This window comes from Acomys minous, assembly GCF_964271855.1.
Source record: "Acomys minous genome assembly, chromosome: 11".
NCBI classification, from domain to species: Eukaryota; Metazoa; Chordata; class Mammalia; order Rodentia; family Muridae; genus Acomys; species Acomys minous.
In genome coordinates, this window is record NC_140492.1 from 10,746,684 (window position 1) to 10,762,840 (window position 16,157).

Here is a 16,157-nt window from a genome sequence, read left to right on the forward strand (position 1 = left end):
AGGGCCTAGCCAGGATCATGGAAGCTTTGGGGTTTTGTTTGTTTTTTACCTTGGGTCAAAAAATAAAGCAACATGGTGGCGCATGCCTTTAATCCTAGCACTCGGGAGGCAGAGGCAGATGGATCGCTGTGAGTTCGAGGCCAGCCTGGTCTACAAAGTGAGTCCAGGACAGCCAAGATAACATAGAGAAACCCTGTCTCAAAAAACTAAAATAAATAAATCAATAAATATAAAATAAAGAAACAAACGGTGTTAGCCAGGCTTCACAGCCAGGCTTGGAGACTCACAGAAAAGCTTCCTCACCAGCATAGGGAGGCCTCCCAGCCCCTGTACCACATAAGAAGCAGCCCCTGGGCTTCCATTCCGTGCCCAGGATCCCCAGTGACTGGCTCACCCTGATTGGCTCACCCTGAGGAACATCACTCTTTGTCATTTGACATATCGTTGAATGCCATGATTCCTTTTAGAAAGGGCTGCCATGCGTGTGGTATCGGTCTTGGGCTCTGGCTTCTATATCGGAAGTGTCTTTTGTCCTAATTGTGGCAACCAAAGAAAAGGTCTTGAGCAAGATGGCCAGCAGCTGCTTGCTGCCTAGCCCGAGAACCTTGGTTCAACCCCAAAGTCCTGTGAGGTAGAAAAAGAGAACTGATCCAGGAAGTCCTCTGACCATCAGATGGGCTTCATGCACACATATATACATATGTTCACATACATGTACATAAATATAAACACACAAATGATAAATATTGTTCTAAATGCTTCTAGATGCTGTCAAATAGCCCTTGGAGAAACATCGTGCCTGGTTGGGCACCGCTGTCTCTGTGTAAGGTCATCATGATACCTCATAATCAGCATTAGCACTCTGAGAAAGTGTTTGAGATGAGAAGCCTAGGTTTCCCCCCTGACAAAGGACTTCACTTCTTTTTTCAGTACATACTGCTGAGAATAACCTCTAGCCAGGGCGACTCCCAGCACAAAGTTGGTTTAAGAACAAAGCAAGACACAGGGCTGCACTTTTGATCCATGTTTAATGAAAAAGAAGTCACGTGACTAGAAATGGACACAGAACAAAGATGGGTGGGAAAGTGTGGTGGCTGCAACGAAGGGAAGTCACTTTAACTCTGAACCCACATTACATCCCTGTCAGTTTTTACTGGTCTAACACATCTCCTGACGTCACTGATCTGACACACATTCCACAACGTACTGTCTGAGTGATAGATCTCCACTTTCCCCATGCCCAGATCCCAAAGACACACACACTGTGTCTTAGCATGGAACAGAGAAAGCACAGCCGGCCTCCATTCCTTATTACAGACAAGACAGCACTGGTGCCTGTGAGCATTGGTCATGGACACGTCTGCTAAGGTTTTCATGAGAAAGCATTTTGGCTATGCAACCATTTGTTCTTAGGACAATCCATCGTTGAAGAGCTACATCTAACAATACCGAGCACAGCTATGTGCAGAGAAGTTTCCATGGCTTGTAGTTGAGCAGACTTGAAATATGAAAAGGCATAAAATTTTAAAACACACAGATATGAAACTACAGTGAACAGCCTACTGGCTTGTTTTATGGCTCATGATTTTTTCAGTGGGGGCCAGTTAGTGTTCTATTTTTATTATTTTTTACTCTAATGTATCAGATGATCATATCTTTCTAACTAAGAAATATATACATATATCTTTGGAAAAGAACTCTGATCTCTGAAAATATATATGGTGATAGCTTTGCATTAATGACCTCGCTTAAAATAAAGTATCCCTCTCTCAAGCTAGGCAGCACTAAACTCATTCTAAGCACTTGCCATGTAGGTAGTAAAGAGAAGCGATAGATTTACTCTCCGTTCCTTTAAGATGCACATCCTTTTGGCCAGCGCAGTGCAGTCAGCAGCCTCGGCTGCTCACGTGTCATCCCTGATGTTAGGAGGACCCCTGCCTCTTCTGAGACTGGATTCTGAGTTTTTCTAGTTGCTCCACACACTGAGACTGGGCCATCTTCAGTGTCCGGTTCTCCTCCGTCAGAGCCTCAAATTCCCGAACCAGCTGAGCGGCGTCCAGCTTCTCCTTTTCTGCCTGGTCCAGCTTGGCAATGAGCTCCTTCCTGAAATGTGGGGCGCAGGACAGGTAGAAGCAGAAACATCACTGCAAACACATGCAACAGTCTGTACTGTTCTTCTCGCTGTTTACCCTCTGATCGCCAATGGCATACCTGTACTTTCCCCTTTTCATTTCTTTAAGTATTTTACTTATTTATTTATTTATTTATTAGCTTACAAAGAAACAGATTTCCTTCTACGTGGGATTCTTACACATATCTCCCTCTTCCCTCATCTCCCTGCCCTCTCTCCCCCACTGTGCCCTTTGACCCCAGAACACTTGGTTCTGTTGTCCTCTCCTCACTTCCCTTAAAGCCTCTTTGCTTCAACTCTCATGGGCTACTCCCCGCAGTCCTCCCCTGCTCGGTACATGTAGTGTGTTTTACTCTCTGTTTATCTGCTGATGGACATCTAGGCTGATGCTATTTCCTTGCCACTGTAAAAGGAGATCAACAGGGATAGGCAAGTGTGTCTATAGCAAGATGTGGAGTCCTTTGGGTATGTGCCCAGGAGAGGTAACTAGGTCAGAGGCTGGCTCTATTTTTAGTTTTGTGGAAAGCCTTCACACTGATTTCCACGGCGGCTGCACTAGTTTACACTCACATCAACCGTGGAAGAGATAGGGTCTTACTCGGCAGACCCAAGTTGCCTACTCACTGTGTAGCCCAGGTGACCTTAAATGTGCAGCAGCTCTCCTGCTTCGGCTTCCTACGTGCTGAAATCATAGCTGTGAACTACAATGCCTAACTTGGATCTTTTTTTATTTTAATTTCTACAAAACCACAGGTTTGGGGACCTTTAACTTAGCACCTCCAGTAAACATATCCAAAACGTGGGATGCATTCTAAAGACCTATAGATCAATTATCCAAAACAATGATCTTTTAAACTCTGAGTGTGTGTGTGTGTGTGTGTGTGTGTGTGTGTGTGTGTGTTTTAAGTGCAAAAAATTAAGTGCTGACTGCTTAAAAGATAAAACAGCAATGGATTTCTATTTCCGAGAAACAAAATGCCAATGTGAAACAAGGTCCAATAATTACTGAAAGTATTACTTTAGAAAGGAAGGAAAAGACTGTCAGTTACGAATGCAGTATACACTGAGGCCCTGCCCACTGTCACTGGGGGGAAAGCAACTTTGTCTTTTATTGAATTTTTGTCCTTGAATCTCAGGGTTTAGCTTCTTTCGTCTCTTCTGTCTCAGTTTAACAGATCTTCGTGAGGGTTAAGCTGGAGTTCAGTGGCAGAGCTCTTCCCAGCCATGAGCTCAGGGCCCTGGGTCTGCTTCTGAGGGCACTGTTCGCCATGTGTTTCTCTAGTATTAACACACACACAGTTGTCCCTGAGGACCCATCAGGCAGTGGATCCAGGACCCCCACGGATCTGATGATGCTCAAATAAAATGGCTTAGTATTTCAATATAAAGAGCACACACACACACACACACACACATCCTCCTGTATGTTTAGCTCTAGATAACTTACAATGCCGGACACAACATGCATGCTATGTCAAAAATAAATAAATAAATAAATAAATACCATTCTCTTTAAGAAGTGGGACAAGAAACATGCCCTGATGGCCCAGCATCCAGTGTGCTTGACTGCATCATGATACAGAACCCCACACAGGAAGGATTCCGTTCCTAAAAGCCTCTCTCTTTCTTCTTACACTGACCTGATACTACATGAGAGGAACAGAAGAATGGGTATAAAATACTCATCTTCACATTTATATTGGAAATAAGTCCAGGGCTACTGGAGCAAGGGACCTTTTCTGATCACAAACCCTATCTGTAATGTTCCAATAATCCATAAATAGAAAAAGACATGACTGTCTTGTTCATTTAGATCTGAGCCATTTGAGCGTTTAAGACCGTTAGTTAAAAATTAGGTGTGATGGGTGCATGCCTATAATCCTGGCCCTTGGCAGCCTGAGGTAGGAACTTGTGGCTAGCCTAGATTATACAGGGAGACCCTAATACACACACACACACACACACACACACACACACACACACACACACACACACTATTGCTTTTAAAAAATCACACTTTGGACAAATCCAGACTAACTCATGAATTATGTGTGTTAATGTATTCTGTATAATATAAAGCATACCCAAATATGGCTATGTAATGAGATAATACTGGATGCTAAAACAAGTGAGTGAAAGAAAATCTGATGAGGAACAATACATTCACTTGTTCACAAAGTATATTCCCACAAAATCTGAGGATCTGCAAAGGGTAGAGGAGTGGGGAGGCCATGATGATTGCTTCAAGCACGACAACAGCGCTGTCGCCACTACTGAGGAGACAAATGGGTAGCATGTGCCTGTGAGGAGCAACATCTTGTCTGTGCTATCGCCCACTCAACCCGAAACATACAAGTTACATGCAAACGTGAGGAATATTAGACAATAAAGAAAAAAATCCCTCATTGTTGAGGAAGAACAAAGCACATTTTGGGAAAATTTTAATAACTGGTAAATCCAGTACAAGACACATAAGCATTGGAGTTTCTGTACATTTGAAACCATTGAAATAAAGTTATCTCTGAAAGAGGCAAAAATTAAATCAGAATAGAAATTCTAGTATTTTCTTCCTATGCCTGACAGAGTCCCTTAGTCACTAAATTTGGTATCCGCTGAGCAAAACCGAGCATCATAAAAGAAGCACCCAGCAGGACGGAAGGGGAGGGTGTGGAAAGCACGCAGGCACATACACTAAGTTCTTAGGTTCCGACTGATCTCTGGATCTTCCTAGATGCTTAAAATACAACAGGCTCCCAATAAATACTCGACAAATGACTAATTGAAGGAAAAAGTACTTCAGGGAAAGATCATTTATATCTTAAAAGAAGTCTAACTCAAAGGGCTCCATTTAATTAAAAAAAAAAGCCACACAGCTAATAAGAAGTGGCAGAAATCAAGGCTGTCCTGATTAAATGCTTAGTTCTCTGTGTCCCAGAGTACAGTTAAGGCAGAAAATGCCGATAATTAAATATTGATTAGTAGAAGTTTTCTTGTAACTATCTTAAAGAAATTAATGAGCAGAACACCTATATGGGTTGAAAGAGAGAACTGCTACAAATCGTTCAACCATCGTTCATCTCTGGCCTGGCTGGCTGCCCTCACTTACACTGCCTATGCCATGTAACTAAAGCAATAAAGCACTTAGCTCTGCTGCCACTGCATAGTCGAGGGTGTAGGTTCTACCGATGGCTAATGTCCTGACTCCTTGTCTGACGTCTGTTAGTCCCCTGATGCTGTCTGTCGTTTGATTTGTAGCAGTGACCATCCACAGACTCGCTGGTTTTATAACTGCATGGAAAGTCTCTCCTGGTAGAGACTTATTTATTTATACATTTTTATGTTCACCTGTTAGTAAGTCCCAAGTAAGGCCCAGCACACCTAACTACTAAAACTGTTTTATGAATAGATGGTTCCAAGAAGAATTCCTTGTTTACAATGAGGTAGAATGTGATCCCACTTTTGGTTTTTCGGGCTCTCATGTCTATCATTCACCAATGTAATATGATATGGGGTGGAGGACCAAAACTAAAGGAATCTTAGTTTGACCAAAAACTTGTAGCACAACACTCCAAATGATGCAGCTCAGCAGTCAAAGGCCACACCCTTAGCATCTACCGTGACTCATCAGATGGCCCCCTCCTAAGCCTCATACCTGGAAAAGTTTTACTTGTAAAGAAAGAAAGAGAGAAGTGAAAGTGTCAGTAAGGAAAAGATTAAAATTTTGTGGAAATTAATTTCAAAATGTGGGAAACTCTTCAGGTTCCAAGAAATTGACTCATTAATGGTAAAATATTTTTTGATCTAGAGAGGTCACTATCAGGCTAGAGAGATAGCTCTGCCATTAAAGGCTAGGCTTGTAACCAAAATATGGCAAGAGAAAGATCCTTATCATGGTCTTCAGTACGTGCAAAACTAACAAAGGATTTTTATTAGAAAAAGTTAAAATTCTAGCTGGGTGCAGTGGCACATGCCTATAATCTCAGCACTTGGGAGGCAGAGGCAGGCGAATCTCTGTGAGTTTGAGGCCAGCCTGGTCTACAAAGCGAGTCCAGGACACCCAAGGCTACACAGAGAAACCCTGTATTGAAAAACAAACAAACAAACAAAAAACCAAAAAGAAAGAATGAAAGAAAAGAAAAAAAAGTTAAAATTCTAGACAGTTTGGCTCTGATGAAGTTAACAGTTTTGGATACTAAGGCAATAACATAGTAATGTTTTTATAGGGTAAACTTTATTTTAAAATAAAGATCTGAAATCCTTGAATCGGTGGTGGTACTTGAAAGATAAGTGTCCAGAGCCCAGAGCCCCAAATTTATATAGGGGTAGAAAAGCAGATGCCTCAAGATAAAGCATTGAAGGTCTTATCTTCCTTTTTTTTTTCCTTTCTTTTTTAAGATGGAGGAATAACAAATGGTGTTGAGACTTCCAAAACTTGATCTGAATAATGGTGCTGAATACTCATGAATAAATAAGTGTATACATGTACTGAGCCATGAGGAGGCAGAGGTGTGGCCAAAGGAGAACACTGTACACAGAGATTGAGTCTAAACACGGGTTTAATTTTCATGGGATTGCTAATTAGACCCAAAGAGCCTGCCATAGACAGCGGCATTACAGGTGGCTTGCCATCACCCTTGGCTCTCACTGACTAGATACAAGGTACAAAGTCCTCACTTCTTGGCTGTGAAATCAGACATTTCCCTTGGTATTAGCCTCGTCCAGGATTGGAGAGGAAGAGGAGAGTCCCCTTGCGAGAAATACTACTGTACGTAAAGGAAACTGCAGGACCCACTCTATCTGTCACCCTGAGCGGATCCTGGGGTGAGGGATAAAATAAAAATCAAGGTGCTTCCTCCATCTACTCCTTCTCTTTAGCAAAGGAAATCTACTTAAAGATTTACTCATTACGGATACTTAAATGCCATGTCCCTTTTAACAAGGTCTCAGGGAGGCAGATGGGAATGAGATCCCAGTCAAGGGATTAGACAGCACTGCTTTAGAAAGCCCATGGTCCCTCGGGAATTAAATAAAAGTGTGATCTCACAGCCTGATGATGTCTGCAGTATTGATATTTCACACAAAACTAGCTATTTAAGTAAAAGAAAAGTCCTTTGGCCATTCCTCTGCCTCCCCACACAAGGTCACCAGCAATCAATTTTATGGTCTTCTCATCACTTACTCAGCAAATATTACAACGAAGAGCCACCCAGGCAATGTGTTTATTCTCACTGGCAGATTGGTCTCAGAAAACACTTCGTCACTGCTGGGGAATGAACTCCAATCCCATGCTTTGCCCAGGAGGCAACATGCACAGACAAGACATCATGAGAAAGAGAGAACAAGACTTACTCACTTTTGTAAACACTTGTGGAAAAATGATGTTACAGGAATCCGATTATTGTGTATAGAAAACCGAATTGTTAGCAAACTAAAAGCTGAAGTTTGGATGTGTCTCTAAAAGCCTTCATAGATAAGAATGCTAAAGAATGGAAAGTTCCTGCCTATTTTAAGGCTGGTTGCTTGGGAGAGCTCTTTGCTCAATCTATGACCTGAGGCAAAGTCGGCTGGGTGGTCTTTGTGAGCTATGCCACTATAAAGGAGAACCAGTTCCATCCCGACTTTGAGTTCCCCACCCGAATCCCATGAAGAGGACATGGTGCAGCCTGTCAAGAGTGTAATTTGACCTATAATATCTCTGTATATCTTTTTTTTTTTTTTTTTTTTTTTGGTTTGGAAGAGCCTTTCCAGAAGGAGCTCCAGCTAAGAGATAGAGAAAGAGATTTCTAAAGAGCTAGTAGTTTAGTCTTAGAATCAGGCTTGTAAATAGATATTTTGTATATAGTTCAGAAAATAAAGTTACCTCACTGACCTAGCAAGTTTTTAACCTCAGTTTACTCCTCCTGTGTCTTCATTAGTATAAATACTAGATCATTTAAGCAGTTACAAAATATCCCTCTTATTGTTTCTTTACTACAATTAAAACCCAATTTCTAGACTGCCCATATGTTTAAGACCCATGTTCTTGGAGTATAAGAGAGGGGTTTAATTCTTTGTGTGTTCACACCACACAAACTGTTTTCAAAACCTCATTCCCTACCCATCCACACACACACACACACCAGTGGAATAGTGCAGAAAGAACTGGTCCTTCCCTGTTGACGCTATGCCAGCAACCTCTGACGTCCTCTCCAACCCCAAACTTCAGCCTAAAAGCATGTCTTTGAAAATAACCTAAGGCAACAAATGTTTCTATTTAAACATACAAATTTTCTGTTGACAATTTCAGAATGAGTTAAATACCATGACAAAAAGCAAACAAAAAGGGGCCATTTTTGCAGTCAGCAAAGGCTTACAATGTTCCCTGTAATGTTTTATTTACATTGTACACTGCAGTACATAGCATGGATAAGGCATTGTTCTCCATCCTATCTTAGTAAGACATGAAGATTATGGTGTTTGAAGCTTCTCAATACAAAACCCCCTTCTAAGGCTTTACTCAAACCCACTAATGGTATATGATCCTTTTACTAAAAAACAAAAAGAGACCCCTCTTAAAACTGGGCAACACTTTTAAATAAAAATTTCTCCAAGAAAATATAGAAAGGGCCCAGAAGTGCACGCAAAGTTGTGCAACATCGTTGCCATGAGGGAAATGTAAATCAAAACCACAGTGACACATCATTCCCATGCGCTGTGACTGCTCATCAGAAGGGTGGGGTGAGCGCTGGCAAGGAGACACACGATGAGAACTTTTCACAAATGTTCACAATGACATTATTCAAAATACTAACCAGTGCAAACAACCCAAATGCACATTCTCCAGTGAGAGGCAAATCAGATGTATACAACAGGACATTATCCGCAAATAAAAAGCAGGAAGCACTGGTGTGTAAGGCATGGATGAACCTTGAAACATTATGCTATGACAGTCTGGGAGTCACATCAAAAACATATCACACAATTACATTAATTAAAAAAAAATGCCCAGCAGCAAGCTGGTAGAGACAGGATATAGGTTTGTTTGCTAAAATACCTAAGGTAGGAAGACAATAAAAGGGACTGCTCAAAACTACAAGATTTCTTTCTTGCTGATAAAAATAATCTACAACCATGACTGCAGCTATACAACACTGAAAACACTGCAGAGTCCGGACCTATCAAACAGGAAATTTCAGTAAGAAGCATCTTTAAATCTTTTATAACTCTATCCTTTTCTGACATTGTCAGTCTCCCAATCAACTGGAAAAATGTTTTCTCTATCAGACAAAATATAATTATGTCTGAAACTCAGCAGCCTTTACAGTTGGTTGTAATTTAATCATATATTCTAGATCATTGATGTCTGGCAACTGATGTTAGATTTCTAAAGCTATATGATGCATAGCTATGTATGTGGAATGAGAATTCTTGTAAAATGTATCAAAAAGACACAACACACTACAACATATGCTATTATAAGGACCAAAATCACAGGCAAACAGGCCTAGATAGTCCAACTAAAGGCAGAACATGCTCTCTACTTAATTAGTCATAAGGCAGAAATAAGTGTCAATGGGATTTATCTCTTGATGAGAAGGTTTGACTATCTTGATCTACCCAGCAGCAACAACCAGGAACACTTGTACTGACTCTTCTTCTGTGCCTGGGAGCTCTCCCAAACCAGGAACGCTTGTACTGACTCTTCTTCTGTGCCTGGGAGCTCTCCCAAACCAGGAACACTTGTACTGACTCTTCTGTGGCTGGGAGTTCTCCCAAACCTGGCCCAGGGAGACCTCCTCTGGAGAGACAAGAAAAGCGCAGCCTCAAGTTCAAACACTGGGCTGTGCTCCAGCAATTCTAGCGCAGCAAACCTCTTTTAAAATACTTCAGAATGTTTGTGTCTCACTTGCGTGGAGCCACTTGCCAAAGGAATGCTAATGGCTTGGGTCAAATCTACTTGCCTGATTTATCTTGCTTGAAAACAAAGAAAGGTTTGTTATCAAATGAATTACTGGTTCACTACAGAGGCATAATAATGAAAAATAATACTGCTAACCGCCCCGAGAAGATGGATTCCATACCACACTTGGTGATTTAACAGTTGATCTTAGTAACCCTTACTGGCATCAGCAATACAAACAGAATATGTGTCTGCAGAGGGCACCATTGCAACCTATCATGGGCCACCTTAGATCAGCCTTACTCGTATCTGACCTGTATGACCAGCTCCATGGTGGATAATAAGGATACAAAGAGATGCTAAAGAAAGCCTGTGCCTGTGAGAGTGATGTAAAGTCATGAGGAAGGAATAAATTTAAACATGACTACTGACACATTGGCCTACCTTCCATTGCTAAAGAAAAGATCTGTAGATATCTATTAAGTCCATTTGATTCATGACATCTGTTAGTTTCATTATTTCTGTACTTAGTATCTATCTTAATGATCTGTCCATTGGGGAGAGCAGGGTGTTGAAGTGTCCCACTATTATTGTGTGGGGATCAATGTGTCATGTAAGCTTTAATAAAGTTTCTTTTACAAATGTTAGTGATCTTGTATTTGGGAAATAGGTGATGAGAATTGGAATGCTGTGGGCTCCGCTTTTTTGAGGAGCAGGGGAGGAGACATAGGAGAAGAAGAGGGAGTGTGAGATGGGGGGCAGGGGAGATGGGAGAGGGGGCTATAAAGTGAATAAACAAATTATCATTTTGGGGGGATTCGAGACAGCGTTTCTCTGTGTAGCCTTGGCTGTCCTGGACTCACTTTGTAGATGAGGCTGGCCTCGAACTCACAGCAATCTGCCTGACTCTGCATCCCGAGTGCTGGGATTAAAGGCATGTGCCACCACGCCCGGCTAAATTAATTAATTTTTTAAAAGGAAAGATCAGATCAACGTGTATAAAGAGATGGGATCGGTATTCCCTAAGGAACTGCTGCATGTGGAGCAGAAACAAACAGCATCCAGCTCCAACCTGGGAAGGTAATAGGCCAATGCAGTGAGGCAGGGTCCAGGTACAAAGTTCTGTAGAGGATCCTAGGTTGTGACATCCAGGCCAGATCTGGCTGCTGGGACTGGGAGTGTATCTCAGTTGGGAGAGTGCTTGTCTAGCACGCAGAATGTTCTGGGTTTGACACACAGCACTTCATAAAACAGGTGTAGCAGCACAGGCCTATGATCTCAACCGTAGGAAGGCAAAGCGGGATCATCAGGAGTTTGGGGTTATCCTTGGGTAAGTTTGACCCCAGCCGGGATGCATGAGACTCTGTCTCCAGAGAGAGAAGGGGCAAGGAAGTGGAGGAAGGGGCAGAAGCTGCTGTTAATTTTAAAGAAAAGGCAATTGAAAAAAAAAGAAAAAAGAAAAAAGAAAAAGAAAAGAAAATAGTTCTATTTTACCAACCAAGATTTGAAACAGAAAATCTTAAACCTAGATAGAATAATTTGGAATAAAGAAATGGAACTTCAGAAACTATAGGAAAGAGAAAAGAAATGGTAAAATAATCTGTCCTTGCCCTACGAGTAGCCAATTGATTTGAGAACTAGGATACATTTGATGAAATAAGATGACTTCTGCAGAAACACACTTGATCTTATGAGTCGCCTGGGTGTGTGAGAGAGGTGGTGTGTGTGTGTGTGTGTGTGTGTGTGTGTGTGTGTGTGTGTGAATCTCACATCTTTGTGGTCCTGGAAGGTTGTATAAAGTTTCTTCCCAGTCAGCTAGCTGCTTCTTTCCTAAAGTCAACGTAGGCCTTTCTTATTTTGATGCTGCAGTGGTACCCACAAGTTATCATTTTTCTCAACGTAACACAAGGACAAGGCTCAGAGCCCAAACATCAGTCATTCTTATGTCATTATCCTGTCATATTTCAAAATGCAGCACAGAAAAATATAAATTTTTATAGCATATAAATTTAGCGGGTGATTTTTTACATTGTCATAAAAATGTCACGTATGAAGTTAGAAAAAATATAACAAAGTCCTCCAGAAGATCCAATCTAAAGAATTTATCAATTAAATGAGGCTACCTGGGTGAGATGTTCCTTATCGTACCACCACAGTTCATGTGTGCACATTCACAAGTAAATATAGCCCAGAAAACACAGTCACGGGCTACTGCCCCTAAGCTCTCCCTCAGCCAAACATTGGTCACTCTCAGAAGTCACACTGTGCTTACAGATACAACCTAAATATTTTGGATAGCTTATCCAGACTTGACAACCCAAAAGAAAGCCTAGGATTAAAAAAAAAAAAAATCATTCCCCTGATTTAACAGTTTTTAACCCCCTATGGCCAAAAGTCTAAGTCAAATGTTATATTTGGAATAAAGCAAAGCAGGGAATTTAAAGGAGGCTGAGTTTGTTTGGTTAAATATGGTAGCCTGCCACCCCAGTCTACAAATGTACAGGCATCCAATCACCATCCTGAAGACTCTCAAAACAAAACACGCTTTACATTCTTTTATTTAGAAATTAAGTAATAAATATAGCGTGTTGCTTCATAAGCTGCAGGTGAAGAAGAAAGAGCAGGGTAAAGAAGGGCCATGCTTTGGAGGTCTGTTTCCCAGCCTGGCAACAGTGTTGTTTAGTGTGTAGATGCACTCAGTGTACAAGGCTTCAGGAGCACAGGAGTAAGACGTGCCTCTCCAGCTGTGTGGTAATAGGCTCACTCCTTAGTCAGAGGTATAAACACTACCAACAGATGTTGCTGATATGTCTGTAAGGACACACAGCCAGAGAGGTGTCTAACTTGTGGCTTTTTGAGAATAAAATATTAGAGTCACTGAGGATAGATACTGGCTGCACCGAGTGCAATTAAAGTGGGTTTTGTGAAACAAAGAATTAGTAAAATTAAAGTGCTCTAATTAATTTAATTGTATAATTTTCCATAGCAGACCCGTAAAAATAAATGTTATCAAGATAAAAACTTACTGGGACTATAAAATGCAATTAGTCAATACACTTACATAAATCTAAAAAGGATTTTTTTTTAAATAAGGAAATTACATATACAGTGTTGTGCCTGTGTGTACACCTGCAGGCCAGAAGAGGGCACCAGATTTCATGATAGATGGCTGTGAGCCACCATGTGGTTGCTAGGAATTGAACTCAGGACCTCTGGAGGAGCAGATGGTGCTTTTAACCACTGAGCCAGCTGAGCCATCTCTCCAGCCTTTAGAAAGGGTTTTCAATTAAAGATGACACCTCTACTGCTTAAACATAAATTAAAAATCGAGCCAAAGTGTCCTGAGCCCTCCGTGTGTGGCCATGGAAAATACGGTATGGCCCTGGATGGTATTTTGGCAATTTAAATTCGTGACACATTTAAATAAAAATCTCTCATTTAAAAAAATAAATAAATTTTGAGTGAAAGCATGCCCACGACTCTTTTCCCTAGTCCCTAGGTAAGAATACTTGATCTATAGAAGGTCTGCTGTTTGTCCCTACCACCCCCCTCCCTCCCCACTGGGCTACCCCACCCACCACAGTCTCTACTCCATAGAGGAAACTCAGCAGGAAGGTACTTACTTCCTTTCCTCAAGCAAGGCGATCTCTTTTTTGACCTCATGGTACTCTTCAGCTATTTGACAGTGCTGTTTAAACACCTGCATGGATTCTACGGAGTCGTGACAAGGTGGCAGAGGCTGCACAAACAAGGAGAAGCAATCAGTCCATCGCATCAGAAAGCAGCCCTGTCAATCAACATGGCACAGGGAACCCAGAGCTGTGAGATGGCCCATGCTGACATTAGCTTTCCTGTGACGTTCACGGACATCTCACCCCAAACCAGAGTCCCGAGACCTACTATATGTCAGTTACCTGCATGTATGGATGAAAAAATACATTTCCCATTAATTTGTATTTCTCCTTGGAAATTGTAAACTGCTTTAGAAAAGATCAGTGGAAATACCCCAGTAATCTGCTTTAATTTCCCTCTTTTGGTCTATGTCATGGTCCAGAAGCACAAGTCCATCAGAGTGATGCTATTCCCACGAGAAAGACTCCCTCTGAGAAGTGTGCTTAACTCAGAGACAGGATTCGAGGCTGGAGATGGTGCTGGCAGAATTAACAGACTGTAAGGAAGATCAGACCCTAAGCCTTTCTTGTGGCACATGAGGTACAACAGAGACTAGACATGAGCTTCTTCTTCCCTTGCATCTAATAGGAAAAGAGGTTCATGTGGCAAGCCTTTCTAAATATAACATGAGGGCAGTTCCTACTTCCAGAAATCACTTTTCAATTACTAGCTTTCCATGAGATTTTATTCTTTTTTTCTGTATCAACAATGTGTGACTTAAAACACTACTGTTTGGAATAGAAATCAATTCTACTTTAAAGAGCTTTAAACCGCTCTCTACTACTTATGGAAAACTATGTAAAATCTGAGAACCATGGAAATTTGTTGTTGACCAGGTTCTTTGGTCTTATCCATCATTATAATCTATGTAGCTAAATAGTGTATTTGACTAGGTACCACTGTGACTTAATGGATTTCTTACTACTTGCTCCTCTATTCTTCAAACACGCAGATTTCTTTGGATGTTGTATTTACTCAGTAAGAGAAATTCACTAAAGTGTATGCTCTGTCTGACTGCTAAAAGGACCCAGCTCACTCAAAGGAAGTAAAGTCCGGAATAGGTGTATGCATTGTTGACTTGTCACACTGAAATTTGTTCCTATGCACAATGAATGCATATTATTAACAGTAAGAATCAATTATACGATGTTTTAAAATTCTGAAACATTACATTCGTATGACTCCTTCTAGTAACTTAATGCATATAGAATCTAACACTAACCACTCTGTGTAGCATTTTTCCCTGGACCCCTATAAGCACATCCTCAGTGTCAGCATCAGCCAACTGTAACCATGATCCTCTTTAACACAGAAGAAAACAATGGAAAAGTGGGGCACAGCAGTATAACAATATAATTCACCTTAGGAGATAAAGCCCTCGCCAAAGGAATTCGGAACTCCTGGCTCCTCCAGTCTGTGTCCCAGAATCTCAGCCCACTCACCAATTTTCACCTGTTATGCTGGCCAGACACCAAGGCTAACAGTCAGTGGAATGAAAGCAACACACCCCGGGCTCCAGAGCCAAGCTGCTAAATCATCTGCACCCTGTTAAAGGATCTGCCTCCTGGCAGCCGTAAGATCACACATTTCATCCTCCTGTCCTCGTAAACACAGCTGAGCATAAGCCACGCTCGGTTCGAGCAGGATCCAGCTCAGCACCTGCCACCTGCGAGTACCTGAACTGCAAATCCAGCAGTTACTTAGCATCATAGCCAAAGGAATCTAAGGTCTTGCAAAAAGGCTCTGCATCCCTGAGAGAGTGAAGGTGATAGCAGAAGGGCAAAGTGCAGCAGTAGCACGCTATAGTGCAAATAAAAACAGAGGTACAGAGGTCGGAGGGATGGGTCAGCACTTAAGAACAACAGCTTCTCTTCTAGAGGGTAGGATTGAATTCCCAGCATCCACATGGCAGCTCGGAATAGTCTGCAACTCTGGGTCCAGGTGATCTGACATCTTCTGGCTTCCGAGGGCACTGCATGCATGTGTTGCATGAAAACACACACAAGCAAAACACCCATAATCATAAAATTACAAAACCCGGGGTTGGAGTGATGGCTCAGCTGTTGAGAGCACTATGTGCTCTTCCAGAGGTCCTGAGTTCGTGCTTTTGGACAGCATCTTGCTGAATTGCACAGATTCGCACTGAATTCACTATGTAGTCCAGGTGACCCTTAAACCTGTCTCCTCACGCTTCAGCCCCGCGAGCAGCTGGAATTACAGATGTACACCAGTCTATCTGGCCAACTGATATCTCATAGTTGTAGATATTTTAAGATAGCTTATCTTTAAGAAAGAAACTTGAGGGAGAGATGGGAAGGGACAGGTGAGGGTATTGGGGAGGTGAATATAATCAAAGCAAATCATGTACACAGATGAAAGTGCCATGATGAAACACACACACACATACATTCATACAGACATACAGACAGACAGACAGTCAGTCAGTCAATGTCAGCTTTCAAAGCTGTTTGATGT

General features: G+C 41.7%; 1 protein-coding gene across 3 annotated transcripts in view; it reads right to left on the reverse strand.

The window, feature by feature from the left end:
• Positions 1–1,009: 1,009 nt before the first annotated feature.
• MAP3K7CL (MAP3K7 C-terminal like) overlaps positions 1,010–16,157 on the reverse strand; it is a 41,584-nt gene continuing 26,436 nt past the window's right edge. For all 3 annotated transcript variants that reach the window (XM_084802361.1, XM_084802363.1, XM_084802362.1), the window contains 2 exons: positions 13,634–13,749; positions 1,010–2,103 (listed from right to left, as the gene is read on the reverse strand). In XM_084802361.1, coding sequence (XP_084658487.1) covers positions 1,923–2,103; positions 13,634–13,749 — 297 coding nt within the window. In that variant the 3' untranslated portion in view covers positions 1,010–1,922. The remainder of the gene's footprint in view (positions 2,104–13,633; positions 13,750–16,157) is intronic.